Genomic DNA, 20,228 nt, shown 5'->3' with positions numbered 1-20,228 from the left:
CCTCACATGGTTTCCCCTACCCCCTCTACCTCCCAGAGCCCTTCCATCAGGCCACTGAAGCGAGGTGACCCTGCACTTCACCCAAACACAAATGCACACTCAGGGGGACATCTAAACAGACCACCTGTCAGCGGGCGTCTGTAAGAATGGATGAGAGGCCCTGGCTGGAGGCAGAGCCGCTGAGGGCCCTTCACGACTCTCAGAAAAGGCAACACTGCCCGAGAGAGGCCACTCACAGTGCCAGCATGGCCTCACGTCCTTGTGATAAGAGAGCACAGGAAGCAAAACAATACACCCCCCAGAACCCACCTGGGCCTCGAGAATGAGCTTTGACCGCGCCACAGAGACGGAGTGAGGGGGGCTCTAGTTCCCATTCAAGTGGAGCTCTGCTTGGCTGACATCAGAGCGAAGGTTTTCATGGCTTGAAAGGGCCTAACACACAGGCCTGCACAACCCCAGGCGCCTCTTCACCCCCGTCAGCAGCACAAAGCTCCCCCTACACCCGTCAGCAGTGTGGTGTCCTTAGCAAATCTCACCCCCAACTGCCAAGAAGACCGGAGAAGCCGCCCGTCCCCAAGTCTGCTCAGAGAAGGTCTAGCCAAGGGCAGAGGCTAGGCAGCAACAGCAAATATTTTGCCCTGTGTGTTCCCATCCATAGACCCTTCCGGAAAAACTGCAGTCCAGGCACCAAAACACCAGGTCTTTTCACCTTCTCTCCCAGGGAGCTTCACCAAGTTCACAGCAGATGGGTTCCACTTCTGGGCCCAGACATTCTGACCCCAAACCTCGTCTATAGTGCAGCCCTACAGTTACATTTCATTAGAGACTTCTTTTAAAACTGGGAAAAAAGTTAGAAATTAACTAGCTCAACTTTTCCATTTCACAGATGAGACCGAGGCCCAGAGCAGAAAAAGAATGTGCTGGAAGTCACCTAGCAAAAGTTGGGGACAAAACCAGACAAAAACACAAGGTCTCCAGACCCCCTCACCTGGTCTTTTGTGCAGGGTGTCAAACAGCCGTGACTTCCTTCTCTCCCTGACATTTCTAATCCTTTATCCCAGCGGTTCTCAACCTGTGAGTCGCGACTCCTTTGGCGGTGGTCGAACGACCCTTTCACAGGGGTCGCCTAAGACCATCCTGCATATCAGATATTTACATTACGACTCATAACAGTAGCAACATTACAGTTATGAAGTAGCCACGAAAATAATTTTATGGTTGGGTCACAACATGAGGAACTGTATTTAAACTGCCAGAAGGTTGAGAACCACTGCTTTATCCCATATCTTGCCCTATCCCTGGAACCCAGCAATCCTGGGATCGATCACCCATCCATTCCCCTAGTTGTTCCTATAAAATATGGCCCGCCGAGGGCCGACATCTGCTGTGTCCCTGAACAGAGCTCTGTACAGAGATTTGGGGGAGACTGGGATGGGGGTTAAGTTCCCAGAGATCACCGGCACCGAGCAGCCCTGAGTTTGCCATTAGTCTGCGGTACTCCCAGTGTCATCTGGAGAAGAATGCAAGGAGAGGCTCACTGTCTCCATCACCAGGAAACAAAGGACAGTTGGTTCCTAAGCCTGTGTGAGATCAGCGGCTAGCTACCTGAATTGAGGAAGGCAGAGGCCACAAGAAGACTGGACCAGAAGAACCTTTCAGAGTCTGAATCATGAAAGAAATGAAAGACCACCTCCCTGTCTGCTGCTCTATGAACGGGACAAAGTCTCAAAGCCTCATAACAAATCCATCCATTACCCTCAATTATCACTCCAAAGCTTGGAAAATGCTACAGGCAAAAGTGTCTATAACACCCAGGCCACTCTATAGTGGAACATTCTAGAAAGCTCATGTCTCCCTTAGAGGCAGACTTGCTTCCAGTTTGTATTCCCAAGTAGCCTAGACACTTGAACCTCAGGCATGTGATCAACCATTTCCCTGGTGAACAACAGGAAATATGCCCGAGGGCTCCCCCTCTGGGCATCCCCACCCCCAGGGAGAATCATTACAACCAATTAAACTGAGAGTAGCTTCCTTCTCGGGTGAATTTAGTGCGACCTGGGGCCTGGGCTCTCTGCCTGTCTCTTCAGCACTGAAACCAGTTGAGGCTCATAACACCTGGGAACTTTCTTTCCCTTTGGCAGCCTGGTGGCCACGCAAGAGGCCAGGGCAGGCATCTACTCCTCAGTTCCCACGGGCTCCCTTGGGGAGAGGAAGGTTAGAGCCAAGGGCAGGGCAGAGGGTGGGGCCAGAGCAGGCGTACATTCTGCACTTGCTGTCCCCAGGGTGACCGTCCCTGGTCAGTGCTGAGGGCCCTAAGAGGCTGCTGCCAGACTGCATCTGAGGCGCTCCAACAGGCCGCTTACCCTAAGGGTCCCCCACCACCAGGCTGGACAGAGCCCCAAATCCTTGCATGAAAGCCTGAACCTGGCGGGGTATTAGTTTCCTGTGGCTGCTGTAACAAAGCATTACAACCTGGTGACTAAAAGCTATAAAGGTATTTTCTCTGACAGTTCTGAGTGCTGCAAGTCCAAAATCAAGGTGTCAGCAGAGCCAAGTCCCCCCAGAAGGCTGCCTCCTGCCTCTCCCAGTTTCTGGTCATTCCCAGCAATCCTTGGCTTGTCAATGCATGCTTCCAATCTCTGTCTCCATTGTAGATGGCCTTCTCCCTATGCCTCTTTTCTTTTCTTTCCTCTTTCCTTTTTTGTTTTGTTTTTAACCATATTTTTTATTTCAGAGAGGAAGGGAGAGGGAGAGAGAGACAGAAACTCAATGATGAGAATCACTGGTTAGTTGCTTCATGCATGCCCCACATTGGAGATCGATCCCACAATCAGACATGTGCCCTGACTGGGAATTGAACCATGACCTCCTGATTCATAGGTTGACACTCAACCACTGAGCCACAGCGGACGGGCCTGTGCCTCTTTTCTGTATCTCCTCTTTTTCACAGAAGGACACCAGCAGATTAGCTCACTATATCTGTGATGACCCTATTTCCAATAAGATCACATTCAGAGGTTTGGTTCTGGGGGTTAGGACTTCAACATATCTTTTAGGGGGACACAATCCAACCCACAACAGGCCTTCTGATGGCCCACACCACCATCTGCATTAGGATGCCCTCCTGCTTCTCCAGCCTCACCTGTTCCCTCTCACCTTTTGTGATGCCTTCGGGTTCTCACACCTCCAGGTCACACGAGTCCCCTTGCTGACCTCCACTGATTCAGCGTCTGTGACTATTCCACACTGAGCCAAATGACACAGCCCCTGCCTTGTGTGGCTGTGACCTTCTGAGGGGTGTGCCTATGTCCTAGCTTCCTTTCTAACTCAGCATCTCCTCTAGGACAAGAGGTTGGACCAATGCCTCTCTATGTCCCCAGAGGGCCTAACAACATGCTGAGCATCCAAACTCACATGACAATCACCTGCAGAATTCTTTAAGAAATCCTATTAGGCCAAACCGGTTTGGCTAAGTGGATAGAGCGTCGGCCTGCGGACTGGGGGGGGTCCCAGGTTCGATTCCAGTCAGGGGCATGTGCCTTGGTTGCGGGCGCATCCCCAGTGGGTGGTGTGCAGGAGGCAGCTGGTCGATGTTTCTCTCTCATCGATGTTTCTGACTCTCTATCCCTCTCCCTTCCTCTCTGTAAAAAGTCAATAAAATATATTTAAAAAAAAAAAAAAAGAAATCCTATTAGTCTGTGTGGATTTCCAATCAGTTTTCTTGAGCACCAACACCATTCTGTTCTTCTTTCCCCCACATCCTGGGCCTAATTCTGGCTCCTAGTTCAGATCTCAGCTTTGAGGCCCATCCCCTGTGGGGCCTATCCTGATCCCTCAGTTCTGAGGTACTTCTGCTCTGTGTCCCCACAACACCTATCACCCTATATGACAGCCTTTCTTTTAACCTGTGTCCCCATGAAGAATAAGGTCCCTGAGTCTAGAGTCTGTGGCTTGTCCCCAGTGGGATCCAGGGTGTCCAGCATGTGCCTGGCAAATATCCCTATACAGGAAATATCTGCTGGATGCCCTGAGAGCACTTGACAGTAATGAACCTCCCACTGTGGGTCATCTCTTCTCAAGGTATGCCTCAAGGCCATTTGCAAAAAGATCACAGAAGAGCTTAGTTTACAATGTTCCATTCCTGGCTCCCTTCCACAGACCCTCGTAATCACACTCAGGGTGAGTGGAGCCTCAAGAGTCTGACCTTTTAACAAGCACTCCAGTGATTCTCACACACACTAGTATCTGGGAAACACTATCCTTGGGCCTTGACCATGGAGTCAAACTTTACCCATCCCCAGAGACCTACTGGTTGCAAAGGGTGGACCCCCACCCCATAGGAGGCTGTACCAGGCCTGGTCCAGTTCCCCCAGCCCAGGCTATGGTCCATCTCCAAGACCACAGGCAGCCAACAGGGGCTTATGCCCATCGGCTCTAGGGACATCATAGGTCTGGTGTCTAGCTGGCCTTACTACCCTGCGAGGGGATATTCCAGAAGGAGAATACAAAGAGACAGGAGTAGACAGTGGTGGGAGGCCCTGGTTCCATGCAGAACCTGCCCATGGAATGGACCCCTGGTGGTCAGGCAGAGCTGCCCTGGGGGCACCGAAGGGGGCAGCCCTGGGGACCTGTGACTCTGGGGAAGGAAAAGGAGAACAGAGTCAGGGATCTGAGTTTGTTTCCCTAACCAGCAGTGGGATCTTGAGCATTTCTGTGCCTGTTTCATCAACATAAAAAGAAAGAGCCCAGCCGGCACAGCTTAGTGGTTGTGCGTCTGTCCACCTATGAACCAGGACGTGGGTCGGTCCCAGTCAAGGCACGTGCCTGGACTGTGGGCTCAGTCCCCAGTGGGGGGCATGCAGGAGGCAGCCAACCAATGGCTTTCTCTCATCATGGATGTTTCTATCTCTCTCTTCCTCTCCATTCCTCTCTGAAATCAATAAAAATATTTTTAAAAAAGGAGAGATAAGAAAAATACCCTCTGCGCCCACCTCCAGGTCTATTGTGCCTGCATGTCATTGCTATTGATGGAGTACCTACTATGTGCTACATAGTGGGATGTTCAGATGACATGTGACGGGATTCTGAAATCATACAATCCTAGAAAAGTATAAGGTATTTCTAATGTTACGATAAAGTCTCCTGTCCTAACCGGTTTGGCTCAGTGGATAGAGAGTTGGCCTATGGACTGAAGGGTCCCAGGTTCGATTCCGGTCAAGGGCATGTACCTCAGTTGTGGGCACATCCCCAGTAGGGGGGTGTGCAGGAGGCAGCTGATCAATGGTTCTCTTTCATCAATGTTTCTAACTCTCTATTCCTCTCCCTTCCTCTCTGTAAAAAAATCAATAAAATAAAATAAAAATCCTTTAAAAAAAAAAAAGATAAAATCTCCCCACCCAGCTAGCGTGGCTCAGTGGTTGAGCGTTGACCCATGAACCAGGTCAGGGTTGGATTCCTGGCTGGGGCACAAGCCCGGATTGTGAGCGTTATCCCCAGTAGGGGGCATGCAGGTGACAGCCAATCAGTGATTCTCATCATTGACGTTTCAATCTCTCTCTCCCTTTCTCTTCCTCTCTGAAATCAATAAAAATTTAAAAATAGATAAAATCTCCCCAAAACATATCTCACATAAAAGAACATATACACTGATGTTCACAGCAACACCACTCACATAGACAAAGATGGAAACAATGCGATTGTCCATGAAGGGATGAATGGATAAACAAAATGTGGTACAATGGAACATTATTCATCCATAAAGAGGAATGGAGTTCTGATACTACACCATGGATGAACCTGGAAGACATTACGTTAAGTGAAAGAAGCTAGTCACAAAAGGTCACATAGTGATGATTCCATTTGGATGAAATGTCCAAAATAGGCAAATCTATAGAGATTAGTGGTTTCCAGGGTCTAATCCAGGGGTGGGCAAACTTTTTGACTCGAGGGCCACAATGGGTTCTTAAACTGGACCGGAGGCCGGAACAAAAGCATGGATGGAGTGTTTGTGTGAACTAATATAAATTCAAAGTAAACATCATTACATAAAAGGGTACGGTCTTTTTTTTTTTTTTTTTTTTTTTTTTTAGTTTTATTCATTTCAAACGGGCCGGATCCGGCTCGCGGGCCGTAGTTTGCCCACGGCTGGGCTAGAGGATGGGAGTGGGTGGGATGGGTGTGACTGCTAAGTGGGTACAGGGTTGCTTTTTTGAGGTGATGAAAATGTTCTAAAATTGACTTTGCTGACGATTGCACATATTTGTGAAACAATAAAAATTATTGAATTGTACAGTACTCAATATTCTAAATCTTATTACAAAGGATGAATTATATGGTATGTGAATTATATCTCAATAAAGCTGCTAAACACACACACACACACACACACACACACACACAAAGTATCTTTAATTCTTTTCTTTCTCCAAAACCTTCTCTGCCAGGCCTTCCCCACCCACCTGGTGATGCTGTCTTCCAACAAGCCTTCTCCATCTCCCTTCCCTAGTCTTTTTCTCCATTGCACCCATAACTATCTAATAAATTAGACAACTTACTTATTTGGCTTCCTGTCCATCAGGGATTTTGTATCCCAGCATCCAGAACAACCATTGGATAGATGGCTGGATGGATGATGATGGCAAATATAAGGCCTTCTCTCAACTTAATGGCAAAGTTCTTTCCAGGAGAGAAGAGATTCAGGACCAGGATTCAGAATCATGGGCCAAGTCACTTAACCTGCTCAGGCCTATTTCTTTTTTTAAAAAATATATTTTTATTGATATTTTACAGAGAGGAAGGGAGAGGGATAGAAAGTTAGAAACATCGATGAGAGAGAAACACCGGTCAGCTGCCTCCTGCACACCTCCCACTGGGGATGTGCCCGCAACCAAGGTAAATGCCCTTGACTGGAATCGAACCTGGGACCTTTCAGTCCGCAGGCCAACGCTCTATCCACTGATCCAAACCAGTCAGGGCAGGCCTATTTCTTTGTGATGTGATCCAAGGGTTAGAAGTAGCTGCCCCACCAGCTCAGAAGGTTGCTGTGATAATCATGAACTGGATTCCTGCATTTAAGATCTTCTCCTTAAAGATAGTAGCATCTAATTGGAGGTTGGGCAGGAGCAGCCTGAAGAGAGCACTCCTGGCAGCAAAGAGCAGAGTCTCAAGGATGTGGAACCAGGGAGGATGTAGGACATTTGGGGTCAGAGGCTGCAGGAGCCAACCCAAGTGTATGCAGGGAACAATGGCTGAAGTCAGGAGGGTGGGACATGCCGGACTTAGGAGAGTGAGTGTACACCAGGCCAAGGAGTACAGACTGGATTCACTGGTGAGCATTTCTGGACAGGCTAGAAGCCCCTGGACACCCTGTTCTCCTCTAGAACTGGGACAAACCAGAGTGTGCCACAAAGCCACAGCCACCAGCTTCCACAGCTGCCTCAACACCCAGACTCCAGGTTGGGGACCCCTAATTCTGCCATGAAGAGACCCACATACTGCCCTTCCAGTTGGGGGCTCCTGCTTCGGGAGAGGAGAGCAGAGAAAGGCAGCAATGCTAAGATGTGAACCTCTCATGAACTCGGCAGAGGATTCACTTGGAAGTTCTTCCAAGCGGCTTCTGCAGAGCTTCAGGAGGTACCTGTGCCCTGCTGACCCTCCCGTGTGCGCTGGGGCTGGGTGTGTAGGGCACACATGGGAGAGCTGGGGCTAAGGTCGCCTAGAAAACCAGGCCTGAGTTTCTGGGTTCTTACCACTGCTCTCTCCATCACACAACCAGCCAGGAACCAAACACCCTTGCCCTCAGGATGTGCTAACTCCAACTCGATCTGCACCTGAGCACACCCAACAGGGAGCTGGAAAATTCTCCCCACTGTCCTCCCCAGCCTCACCACTAGACTAGGTGGTTGCTCCTGGAATTCCCTGCCCCCGACCAGCTGTCCATCCATTCATTCAACACACTTGCTCTGGGTGTATCAGCAGAACTCCAAATTAGCTGCTGGGGCAATCGCATGGACCATGGGGCCAGAGCTGACCAAGGAAACAGGTGCCATCTGTGCCCAGTAGAAGACTATCACCCCGGAGAGACACGAGAGCTATATACTCAGAGCCAGCAACTGCTCAGCAATCTGGGTCCAAGGCTAAGGAACTATCACGGATGAAGAGTGTCCCCCCAATATTTTTTTTAAATATCTGGTTCACAGACACCCAGAACCTCAGAATGTAGCTTTATTTGGAGATAGGTTCTGTGCAGATGCAATTAGTTAAAATGAAGTCATACTGGGTTAGGGTGGGCCCTAAGTCCAATGACTGGTGTCCTTGTGAAAAGAGGAGAGGACACAGCGACACACAGAGAAGAGGTGACATGAGGACAGAGATTGTAGAGATACATCTACAAGCCAAGGACTGCCAGGATCTCTCAGACTCTGGAAGAGGTGAGAAGTCTCTTCCCCTGGAGCCTTCAAAAGAAACGTGACCCTTCCAACACCTTAATTTCAGACTTCCAGCCTCCAGACTGTGAGAGGATAAATCACTGTTGTTTTAGTCCCCTGGCTTGTGGTCATTTGTTATGGCAGAGCCAAGAAAATAGTATAGAAAGTAACGCCTAAGCCAGCCCTACAGAGTCTTCCCGACCCACCTCACACCAAGCACGCGGTGCTTTCACTAGCCGAGGCCCCATCTTGCCCCAGCTGCTCCCCGTTTCTCTGCACTCTTAGGCTACTTATTTTTAGCCCCTGATTACACCTGCCTTATATGGTTCCCTCCTCATATTATGAGCGGCGACTGTCTCCCCTCCTGGTTTGTAAGCTCCTTGAGGACAGAGAAACCCGAGGATTCAACAGTCCTGCGAAGGCGCAGCTATGTAGATAGATTCCCCCAGTTGTTCATATTTCATGATATTTGAGGAAACTGGTGGCAGTTGTCAAGCCACAGCAGTACTCAGCAGTGATAGCCTGTAATTACTGTCCTAGTCCTTTTAACCTTAAAAAGTATCTGATATCAGAAAACATTTTAAGCATCCCATAGCCATTTGCTTATCTTCATCACATAACAACCCCATGCTGTAAATAGGACAACGTATTCGTATCCCATTTTAGAGGGGAACAAACAGGTGCAAAGATGGTAAGGGGCTTGGTGGCAAACAGATGACAAAGCCAGCTTGCTCTGTTCTGGAGTCCCGGTATGCCTGCTGGCCCCACTCCTGCTGGCTGCTCTGCTCCTGATGGGCAGCCTCCAGTGCGGGGCTCTGCGGCCTAAACACCAATTCAGAAAGGAAACTGAGGCAGGAAGACAGTGGGTTCACCACCTGTCACAACTCGCATCCAAGCTCACTCTGCTGGGCACCTGAGGCCAGGAGGGGCTCCCCCAGGCCACGGTGAGCACTGTGACCCTCCCCTAATTTTTCTAGGTGCCTCCCCAGATCCCAGGGAGCACCCCTGGTGTCTTGACCTCCTGCGATAGGTAGAGAAATGTGATCTTCTACAACCTAACATCTGGAATAAAGGGGTAGGAGAAAACGCAAAGAAAAGAAAACAAGTAACCACCAAAGTGGCTAGAAGCCTCTCTGGTGGATACAGGTGCCCAGCGAAGGCAGCTGTGGAATCAGGTGCACATCAGAGACCGTTTCCAAAGCAACAGCTTTGTCAAGTCTTTGCCTATTGCCATCCAGGGAAAATTCTATGGGAGACAACAGAGCTGACAACAGAATGGCCACTTGAAGGAGGATTAGGGGCTACCGTTTTGGCAGTGACCAGGTGACGATGGGAGGGGGCTCCCAAGCCCCAGGGCTCTCCCCTGGCATGGTTCGGGACTGAACTCCCAGCACAACCCACTTCCTTCAGCCCAGGACTCCAGGCCAGGCTTTGCCTGCACCTGTTTGAGCTCAGAATATAGTCCCTCCTCTAGAAGGATCCAAAAATATCTAGGAGGGAGGAGAAGGGGGTGGGGGTAGCCACAAGGGGAACAGGCTAGGTATGCTGAGGTCCTCAGGACAGAACCAGGGGGAGAACTGCTTGGCTCCGCATTCAAAACCTTTTGCAAAGGGCCCCAACCCGTCAGGGTAGTTTGGTCTCCCCTGAACAGGAGCCCCGCATTCCAGCCAGAGCTGGTCTCATCCTGTCCCTACCAGTGCAGTGCTCTGTGATTCCCCACTCCTGGCTTTGATGACTATTTCAGATGCTCTTCCAGCTCCGCCTGCACAAATCATCTACTCATTCATCCACATTGTGAAGAGCATTCAATGAGCTGAGCGTGTGCTAAGTGTTGGTGATGCAGCAGAAAGTGAATTAAACACACAGCCCCTGTCCTCTTGGAGCTGACAGTCCAGTGGTCATCCCCTTCCACCCAGTCCAGAGGGAACCCTGCCCCTCCACGAGGCTGACCTTCCAACCCTCCTCTGAACTCCAACCAGAGCTGCTGGGGTGTTAGTGACATTTTTTTCAGCGTGTGTCATCTCCCGAAATAGCAGGTCAGCTCCTGGATGCAAAGACATAGCCCATTCTACCTCACAGTGTGGCTGGCCAGGACCTCGCCAGCGGCACAGTGTGGCCTCGGGCTGAAGAGCTGGGCCTTTCAGAGAGGGTCCCTCATCTTTTCATTTTTCCTTCTTTTTTCAAGCACCCACCTCGTGTGATTAACCAACCTCACTCTTCTCCCTCTAAGATCCTGCAGCGTCCCAATCTGTGTTGCCTCCTGCTGATCATATATTGCCCCAATCATGACCCCATCCTGGTTCCCCAACCCAGGGAGGGCTCCCAAGGGACGGCCACATCTCCCACTTCTCCAGGACTCTGTGCTGAGCCCTCCTTCCAGCCCACACTCATTCTGTGCCCTTTGGCACTCTTGAACTGACAGAGGACTAGAGGACCAAGGGCTCTCAAGGTTGTGAAAGACAAGGACCTGGGGGGAGGGGGCACTCAAGAGTGAGAGGGAAAAGCCTCTTGTCATCCCTCAACACCCTTGCAATGAGCCTAGGGAGCCTGTCCCACCTGGGCCAACATCCCACCTCAAATCCTTCTGGGCCCCAGGATTTGGAGCTGGATGAAGCCGTGGCACCTCTGCTTCCCTGTGGCCCCAATGACAGAATCCCAGGGGAAACAGGCTCCTGGGATGGCCAGATGGGAGCTGACACCAGCACCACAGCCTCATGGTCTTCTTCAGAATCAGGCCTCTGGGCACATGCACCACCTGGGCAGCGGGTGGCAGCCTCCCATTTATTCCAACTAGGGAAGAGCTGGAGGCTGGAGGAGAGGAGGCTGCTATAGGCCCATGAGGGTGTGTATAGCTGAATTCCTAATAGCTGGGGAACTTAAAAGGCAGGTGTCGATTCTGCCATCCGAGCCCTCCCCCTGAGGCTGGAGAGGGCTGGGCAGCTCCGGAAAGGCTGCTCCTGCTCCAGAGACCTCTGGAAGAGAGCACAGGCATGTCTCTTGAGCAAAGGGGTGACTGGGACCTTGATTCTGAGCAAAAAACCACCTTTGGGGCTAGAGAAGTATGAAACCAATAATAGGACAGAACTTCCTGATCCCAGACAAAGACGATAGCACAGGCAACGCAGACCAGGGAAGTTTCCAAAAATCTGCCCCCTTTGCCTCCTGCTGAGGACTCCAGGGATGGGGGGCAGCAGAGAGGTTTGGGGCCTCCAGAGCACTGGGCAAGTCGTTTGGCAGGCCTACAGCTGTGCCCACCATGGCTCCAGTTCATTCATTCTCTTACTCCCTCTTCCAGGACAGATGGAGAAAGCCCCACTCCACAGTTCAGCCCCGCTGTGCTCAGATGGAGTGGACTATTTATTGCCTCAATGCTGTCATTAGGGATCTTTGGTAAGACCTTGCCCATCAAAGTAATGGGACATTCCACCTTAGATATGCATTCTTTTGAGCTAAAATATTCTGACTCCTTTAAAATAAAAAGTAGCCCTAGCCGGTTGTGCTCAGTGGACAGAGTTGTCAGCCTATGGACTGAAGGGTCCCAGGTTCGATTCCAGTCAAAGGCACATGCCCAGGCTGTGGGCTCGATCCCCAGTAGGGGGCATGCAGGAAGCAGCCGATCTATGATTCTCTCATCATTGATGTTTCTATCTCTCTCTCCCTCTCCTTTCCTCTCTGAAATCAATAAAAACATATTTTTAAAAAACAGCCCTTCATATCTTAAAAATAAAATAAAATAAAAAAGTAATTTGGGAAAGTGACAGTCTAAGTGTTGAGCCATTGGCCCTCATTAGAACGAATTTCAGGGCCTTGGCTGATGGCATGTCTTAGGAGGGGGGCCAGTGTGGAAGAAGAGAAGGGAATCGCCAAGAGGGAGAAAAGGACCCAACAGGGCGAATGCAGGAGCCTGACGACAGACTTCTAGCTTTCAAGTCTCAGAAGGCCCTTGAGAAGGCAGGTGAGCAGGCTTTGAGGGGCCTGAATCCCCAGAGCAGGTGGTGAGAGAACACGAGCCAGCTCATCGACTCAACTTGCTCCTCTGGTTCAGTCCCCTCATCCCAAAATGAGCCACTCCAACGGGCCGTGGGGCCGGTGGGGGGGGGGGGGTGCGGGGAGGCCTCACAGCCAGGAAAAGACCTCAGAGGGAACCTGAGCCTGGGCAGTTTCCATTCCACTAGGAAGGAGAACCGAGGTCATCACCCGGGAAACTCGGGCCACTTGCCTCCACGCCAACTTCCACTGAAGTCACCAATCCTGACAGAGTCCAAACCCAGTACCTTACCCATTGTAGGCCCAGTGGACCTTTGCTGAATGAATGCCTGAGCTGCCTTCTGTCCTCTCCTCTGCAGCACCTGGCTTGTGGGGCAGGCCACCAACAACAAGACTAACGTTCACTGTGACCAAACTGCTGACTCACCAACTTCATCTCCAGGCCTCAGGTCTTTCAGACTCGGCCCAGTGTTTCTCCAGCATGGGAGCCGGGCTCTGGTCCTGGCCCTGCATTCAATACCTAACAAATCAGAGCAACCGGCTCCCTTTCCACCCCACAGAGTTCTTGGGAAGATCAGTCTGGTTCCCTCCCCTCTGCGGCCCTCCAGGCCCTCTGTAGCAATCCCCAGTGTAGACCAGGACCCTCACTAGGTCAGGTCCCTGGCTGGTACCAGGCCTACTGAGTTCACCTCAAGTTTGTGGTACCTCTCTGAGGGCTCCGCAGTGCTGTGCCATGTGTCCCCGAAGACCTCCTTCAGACCTCATCCACCCTCCCCAAGCATCTGGCGTCTTAGTCACATCCTCACCCTTCCCCATTGGCCCACAAACACACTTGGTCTGTGCTAGTGTTAAAAATAAAATTCTCTACCTCCATAAACTCACCCACCCCCACTCATTCTTACTGTCCTCTATTCCTCCCAAACTCAATGTTAAAAGTCTCACCTTCTGAATATGCTGCCTCCTCCACGTCCTCACTAAACACACATGGCCCCTGCCCTGGCCAGTGTGGCCCAGTTGGTTGGGCATCATCCTGTACACCGAAAGGTTGCCAGTTTGATTCTCTGTCAGGCCCTTGCCCAGATTGCAGGCTCGATCCCGGGCAGAGGGTGTACAGGAGGCAGCCAATCAATATTTCACTCTTACACTGATGTTTCTTTTTTTCTCTCTCCCTCTCCATTCCCCTCTCTCTAAAAAGCAATTTAAAAATCTTGAAAATATATATATATATATATATATATATATATATATATATATATATATATATACACACACACACACACACACACACACACACACACACGGCACCCCATAATCTGTCAGTGACCTCCTGCGTGTCAAAGCCATCGCCTCCCCTTCCTCAGCATCTAGGAAGCATCCTTTCCCTTGGCTTCCAGGTCCCTGTCCCTTCCTGAAGTCCATTTATCTTCTTTCTCTTCCCACTCCCCAAATCTACAGCTCCCTCGGCAGTCTCACAGCCTCACGCTCACCTTTACCCAAACAAATCTCGTTTCTGGATCCCTGGCCTGATTTCTCTCCGCAGTCCAACCCCACCTTTCTAGCTAAATATCTCCAACTGGCACCTGGAATTCAAAATGACCCAAACTGAACTTTAAAATCTGTTCTTTTCTCTTATGTTCCAGGTTTCCTTTTCTGGTGAGGTCATATGACCTGCACTAAACCCACAAGGGCTGCTTCCCACCCAGCTCCCAGGCTGAGCAGTGATTCTGCCCCAGCTGCTGGGTCCGCCCCTCTCCACTCCCGCTCTCTCGCCTGAGCTCACACCTTCACACTTGCATTTCTGACACGGTTATCTAATCAGTCTCCCCTTGTTCTAGTCCTCCCTACAAACAACTGCCAGATAGATTCTTCCAAAGCCCTCAGTGGTCATCCACCGCCCACAGGGCAAAGTCCTGGTCCTCAGCCCAACACTCAAGGTCCTTCACACTTTGGCCCAAACCTAGCCTTCTCTTCCTTCCATCTTTTCAGTCTGAATCTATCTTCTTCAAGATCCAACTCAAATGCCCCCTCATCTATAAAACATTTCCTGATCCACTCAGTTAAAAATAACCTCCCCACTCCCCTGCATCCCACCTCAACTCATCTGTTCCTCCCTATGACACCTCTGTGTGCCTGATTTTTCCCGTGTACAGGCCTAAGGCAGAAGACACCCTGTTTCCCCTAGCGAACTGTAAGCTCTCCAAGGGCAAAAGGCCTGTCTGAATTCCCCCAGTACCACACTTAAAAGATAGAAGGTACGTAATAAATCTGGGATAAATGAATGATGAAATGTGGCAAGGTGTTTGAATGAATGGGCTTCTAATACTCGAACGATATTTAAATGAAGGGGTTGTGTGATCAGTCGGGCTGGATTTGAATTTGGAGCAAAGGAGGAGCCTAAAACAGAGGGGTAAGCCCAGCATCCCACAGTGGCAGACCCCACCCCTTCCCACGCCCCCCGTCACCACCCTGTGCCAGGCCAGGAGGCACAGTACTAGGCCCTGTCCTCAGCCCCTCAGACGGGGTCAGAGGAGGAACAGCCGTCTTCCTCCTGTGTCCACAGGGTCTAGCTCTGTCCCAGCCGACTACACCTCACTGAGCACTAAACAGCCAGGTGGATGCAACTGGTCTCACTGGGACCTCCTTTCTGAGGGCACAAGTGGCCAAAAGCACTGGACGGCAAGCGAGGAAACCTGAATTCCAGACCTGGCCCTGTCACAAACACTGAAGGCTGTGTGACCTTCAGCGTCACATCCAGACATGGGGCAAAATCAGCATTTCCAAAATGCCATTTCACAGGCCACCGAGCAAGGCGTCCACATCTGGGAGGATGCATCCATTAGCAAATCCCAGACTAGCACTTCGCAGACTCGGTGAGGGAAGTGGTGGACCAGCTGCTCCCTAGAGGCTCATCAAGTTGCACTGAGCTAGGAACAGAGAGCCCACTGGGGACACAGCTTGCAGGGGACTGGAAAGTCTTTGGGGTCTGCTCTTTCCCCAGGATGCCCGAGCTCATGACTCTCTCAGCAGACCTCCCCACGGTGGATCATAGCTGCTGCTGCATGGCTCTGTTGAGGGAAGGTGAATGGGCTTCTCCCCAGAAATAACCAGCCTGAGGTGGGTGAGGAGGGGGTCTTGGGAGGGCATACTTCCTGGTGGGACCATAGACCCTCATCTCTCGTGGAGGGGTGGGTCAGCCCCAGCATGCACCAACCCCTGGGATTTTAGGGTGGAGACCAGAGCAGACGTGCACATCTGCAACCAGGACTGGGCTGGAGGACAAGGGATGCACCAAGTCAGAAAACCGCCCTGCCTGTCCCCAATCTCTCTCTGCTTCCAGGAGGCAGCAGGAAGCAAGATGTCCCATATTCAGCCTAACAAATGCCAACGGCTTAAACCCAGCACCCCCATCCCACCCCGCCCTCCAAGAAGTCAACGGACCAATGGCATCATTCTTGTCCTGCATCCTGAGGGAAGCCTCTCCACCACCCTCACGTGCCCTGACAGGCAGAGGCGTTCTGGGAGGCCAAGAAAGGGCGGGAACTCCCAGATAGGGTGAGACTAGCCCTAGGCTGGGAGTGCCTGTCACTAACTCACTGTCTAATCTTGAACACATCTCTTCATTCCTCTGGCTTTGGCTCCCTTACCTAGAAATGAGGAGACGGAGTAAATCGATTCAAGGTTGCTTTCCCCGTCCTTGAGCAAGCCTGTCCCCAAGACAAGAGAAGGACCCTGATGGTTACAAAGGACTGGGGTCAGGGGGCCTGGCGGCTCCATCAGTGTCCTGGCATCTGGAGGGGCACTTGGTCCCCCACGTAGAGACGAGGAGAGGAGACTGTGGAGCCATTGCCCCGGCCCAGAGGGCCATGGGAGCAACGTGAAGACTCTGTAGGATTCCCCCAGGACACGGGAACGGGGGGTTGTAGAGAACACCTGCCACCCAGTGAGGAGCAAACAACATGGGCATGGAAATGAGGCCCCAGGGGTGAGGCGGGAAGTCCAGGAGCAAAGCTGTGGCCTTGGGCAGGGTGGCACAGTTCCGGGAGAGAATCAACCAGTCGGAAAAATTGTCATTATGGGTGTGGAGGGGAGCCACCCTCATGGTTGGAACCTCCCAGTGGGTGCAGAAGGAAGCCATCTTTTGGGGTATGCAACCTACAGCTGAAGTAGTGATCCATTCCACACGGGGAAGAACCCACAGTCCAAGTGCGAGCAGGGTGAGGAAGGAGGGAACCTTGCCCACTGGTGGACAACCCCTCCCTAGAAGCCGGGCCAGGGCACACCTCAGAGTCCAGGAAGGAAGGAGCATGCAGAGAGAGGATCTTTGCACAGAGCACCTGACTGCCGCCTTTCCCTACCCCAAGACTCCCCCTGAGAAGCCTATGGAACATTCCAGATGTCCAGACCCCTCGTTGGGAGAAAAGATAAAGGATGTCCCTAAAAGGCTAAAAGTTCCTGGGCCTGTTGTGTGGAAGCAGAGGTGGCAGCTGGGGCTGGGCGGAGCAGGGGAGGGGTTTTGAAAGGGAGAGGGTGGCAGTGGCTCGGGGCTCAGGATCCAATTACGCGGCTGTTTCCATACTTAGCCACCTGACAGCCGCTTGGAATCCTCGACACTCCAGCCGCTACAGCCCCACGGAGCCCAAATTAACTCAAGGGCAGACAAGGGCAGGGCCCAGCAGCACATGCGAAGCTGCAGCCCCCCCACCTTGGCCTCTAACTTGCAAGATAATGGCTTCTGCTGCCCCAGCCACCTGCTCTCCTGGTTGAGACTGGGCCCTCAAAAATCAGAACCTCAGAGATCAGAAAGGCTAGTGCTCTGGCCCCCACATCCCCTGTGTGGATGGAGACTGCAGTCATCAAAAGACAAAGCAGAGTCCCGGATTCCTGAGGGGGTCCCCAGAGCACCCTGAAGCATCCCCGGGGGAACCTAGCCCCAGGAATCTTGGGAACAGAGAGGTGGCAGAATGCTCTGGTATCCCCTCCACGCCTATAAATAACCCCCGTGCTGTAACCAGAGCCGCTCTGCCTCACAGTGCTGAGATGTCAAAGGAAAACCATGGCACACCGGACCCCAGCCACTTCTAACAAAGCTCCAGCCAAGCCTAGCTCTACTCCAGACCAGTCCTGTTCCTCTGTCCAATGCCGTTTCCAACCTCATCCCCAACTCTATCTCCAGCCCTAAACCAAACTCACCCCCACTCTATCCCACTGCTCCTCAGACAAACCCACCTCTGCCCAGCATGGTCCCCCGTCCTCAGCCATGCCAACCCAGGCCCCCTGCCAGATCTCCACGGGGGGGGGGGTCAACTCAGTGACCTCCAGGGGCACCTCCGGCTCTAAGATAGGTTCATTTTGTCCCATTAGGAGGCTCCTCTAGTCTTGAATTTCAAGGTCCTCTTCCCTAGCATCTACTGGCCAGACCGTCTCTCTGGCGCTGGCTCAGGCTCACCCCTGCCTGTACCTCTCAGCTCACTGCTTCTGCTTCCTCTGACTTCCCCGAGAGCCCCCTGAATGTGATCAGGCTCTCTCCACCACCCACTCCTTTCTCCTGGGCCCCGGGGGAGAAGAGAATGGGGACAAGATGAGACCAGCCATCAGCCCCAGGAATCACGGAGGCCTTGTTCTCCAGCTACGGCCCAAGCCCCCCACAGCACAGCTGAAGTCTGGCCTGGCCCACGGGGGTGGGGTCATACCTGCTTGTCCTGGGAGCAGGAGAGACGCCACAAAGCAGCAGAGCAGAACCAGCGCCCTCATGGTGACTGCCAAGAGAGCCCAGCTGCTCGCTGCCTCTATTTATAGGGCTGGTGGCAGCGAGGGCGGGGGAGAAGGGTCACACAGTCACTAGGGCAACTGGGCGGGCGTGATGGGGAAGCAGCACCCACCCTGCGAGGCTGACGGGAGCCTGCTCTGCCGCTGCTGTGCCAGCTGCCAGGCCCCAGCAGGCAGGGCCTTGTCTCTCCCTCGGCGGCCCTGAGGTCATATGATGTGGGTCACAGGCAGGGGTAGCAGCGGGGGTAGCAGCAGGGCAGGGGGGGAAGTGGGACGGCCCTCGAGTGAGGTCTGGGACCTGAGTCTTCCCAGTATTTGCACTAACTTGATCCAAAGTCTGAAGCAAGTCAATGACCTTGACATGTCTCAGTTTTCTGAACGAGGGAGTTTTCAGGGCCAAGCAACAAGAACCCTATTTGAGAATCACAGACATACATTTCAGCCCCTCCCCAAAGGTCAGGAGAAGAAAGCCCTCATAGTTAAGGAAAGCCCTCTATGGCCGACCTTTGAGGTCAATGGCTCGGAGTTTAACCTTCCCAGACCTCTGGAAGAGGCAGAATGCCGATGGAGCTAAGAGACGCATCTGACGATGTGATGTAAGTCAGAGGGTGGAGGGACAGAGATCCATTTCCAGTGGCGCAGGGGTTCCAAGCCTTTTGTCGCCTCCTCAAATGCTGTTTGATGCAATTTTCCTAAGGGCATGTGACTGCCCCAGAGAGCCAGTTCCATAAAGCCGAGGGAAAGCAGACACTGGCTCGTCTGTCTGGGGGAGGGTGTCACTGTGAGGGTAGCAGTCAGCACCTTGGAAAGGAACAAGAATCGATTAGGTATCTACTGTGTGCTTTTCCTCTAAAACAGCTTTAATGACGTCTAATTGGATACGATCAAAATAACGAACGGATTCCTCACTCTCCCATTTTCCTTTTGTCCCTTCACAGTCCCTCCCTGTATCCCTCCCCAGGCAACCACCGATCTGCAGTCACTGCCCTTAGTCTGCATTTCCTGGATTTTTTTTTTTTTTTAAATATATTTTATTGATTTTTCACAGAGAGGAAGGGAGAGAGAGAGAGAGTTAGAAACATCGATGAGAGAGGAACATCGATCAGCTGCCTCCCGCACATCTCCCACTGGGGGATGTGCCCGCAACCCAGGTACATGCCCTTGACCGGAATCGAACCCGGGACCCTTCAGTCCGCAGGCCAACGCTCTATCCACTGAGCCAAACCGGTTTCGGCGGATTTTTATAAAAATGGAATCATGCCCATACGATTCCTTTTCATCTGACTTCTTTCACTCAGCAAAATTATTTTGAGCTTTGCTCATGTTGTAGCATATATTAATCGTGCATTCCCTTTTGTTCTGAGTCGTATTCCATGGTGTGGATATACGGCACAACCGCAAATACTGTCGTTTTGTTCAACGTTGTTCTCCTATAATGTTGATGAGGTGCCATAGGAACTTAACTCTTGTTTGTGTCAATTAGCCTATGGTACTCTAATCCGATCCCAGTGGTGGAGGGTGTCCTGGGGTGGGAGCTTTGGCTTTGCCATACCTCAAGCAGGGCCTCCAGCTGGCACCCTCAGCGAGGGGGGTAAAAGCATTACACATATGTCAAACCAGAGGGCTTCTCCTTCAATATCCCAGCCCAAATAAGTCCCGAGTCCGAAAGAAAAATGCTGCCCACGGTTTCTAGCCTGCTCCCTGCCATGGGCTGGGGCCTCTCAATTTCTTCTTCTTTTTTTTTTTTTTTTTTTTTTACTTTTTTTAATTTAAATTCTTTATTATTTAAAGCAGCGGTCGTCAACTGGTGGTCCGTGAGGTCCAAAAGGTTGGCGACCACTGGTTTAAAGTATTACAGCCCTAGCTGGTTTGGCTCAGTGGATAGAGTGTTGGCCTATGGACTGAAGGGTCCCCGGTTTGATTCCGGTCAAGGGCACATACCAGGTTGGGGACTCGATCCCCAGTAGGGAGCATGCAGGAGGCAGCCAATCAATGACTCCTTCTTATCACTGATGTTTCTATCTCTCTCCTTCCTCTCTGAAATCAATA

General features: G+C 51.7%; 1 protein-coding gene across 3 annotated transcripts in view; it reads right to left on the bottom strand.

Moving 5' to 3' along the window:
- SRL (sarcalumenin) overlaps positions 1–18,164 on the bottom strand; it is a gene marked incomplete at both ends in the record, with an annotated part of 40,820 nt that extends 22,656 nt beyond the window's left edge. For all 3 annotated transcript variants that reach the window (XM_081089216.1, XM_081089217.1, XM_081089218.1), the window contains one exon: positions 18,104–18,164. In XM_081089216.1, coding sequence (XP_080945342.1) covers positions 18,104–18,164 — 61 coding nt within the window. The remainder of the gene's footprint in view (positions 1–18,103) is intronic.
- Between the last annotated feature and the right edge of the window lie 2,064 nt (positions 18,165–20,228).

Source organism: Myotis nattereri (assembly GCF_964212035.1).
Source record: "Myotis nattereri genome assembly, chromosome: 4".
Lineage (NCBI taxonomy): Eukaryota > Metazoa > Chordata > Mammalia > Chiroptera > Vespertilionidae > Myotis > Myotis nattereri.
Note: the sequence above shows the minus strand (reverse complement) of the source record. Positions and strands in the feature narration are given on the sequence as shown.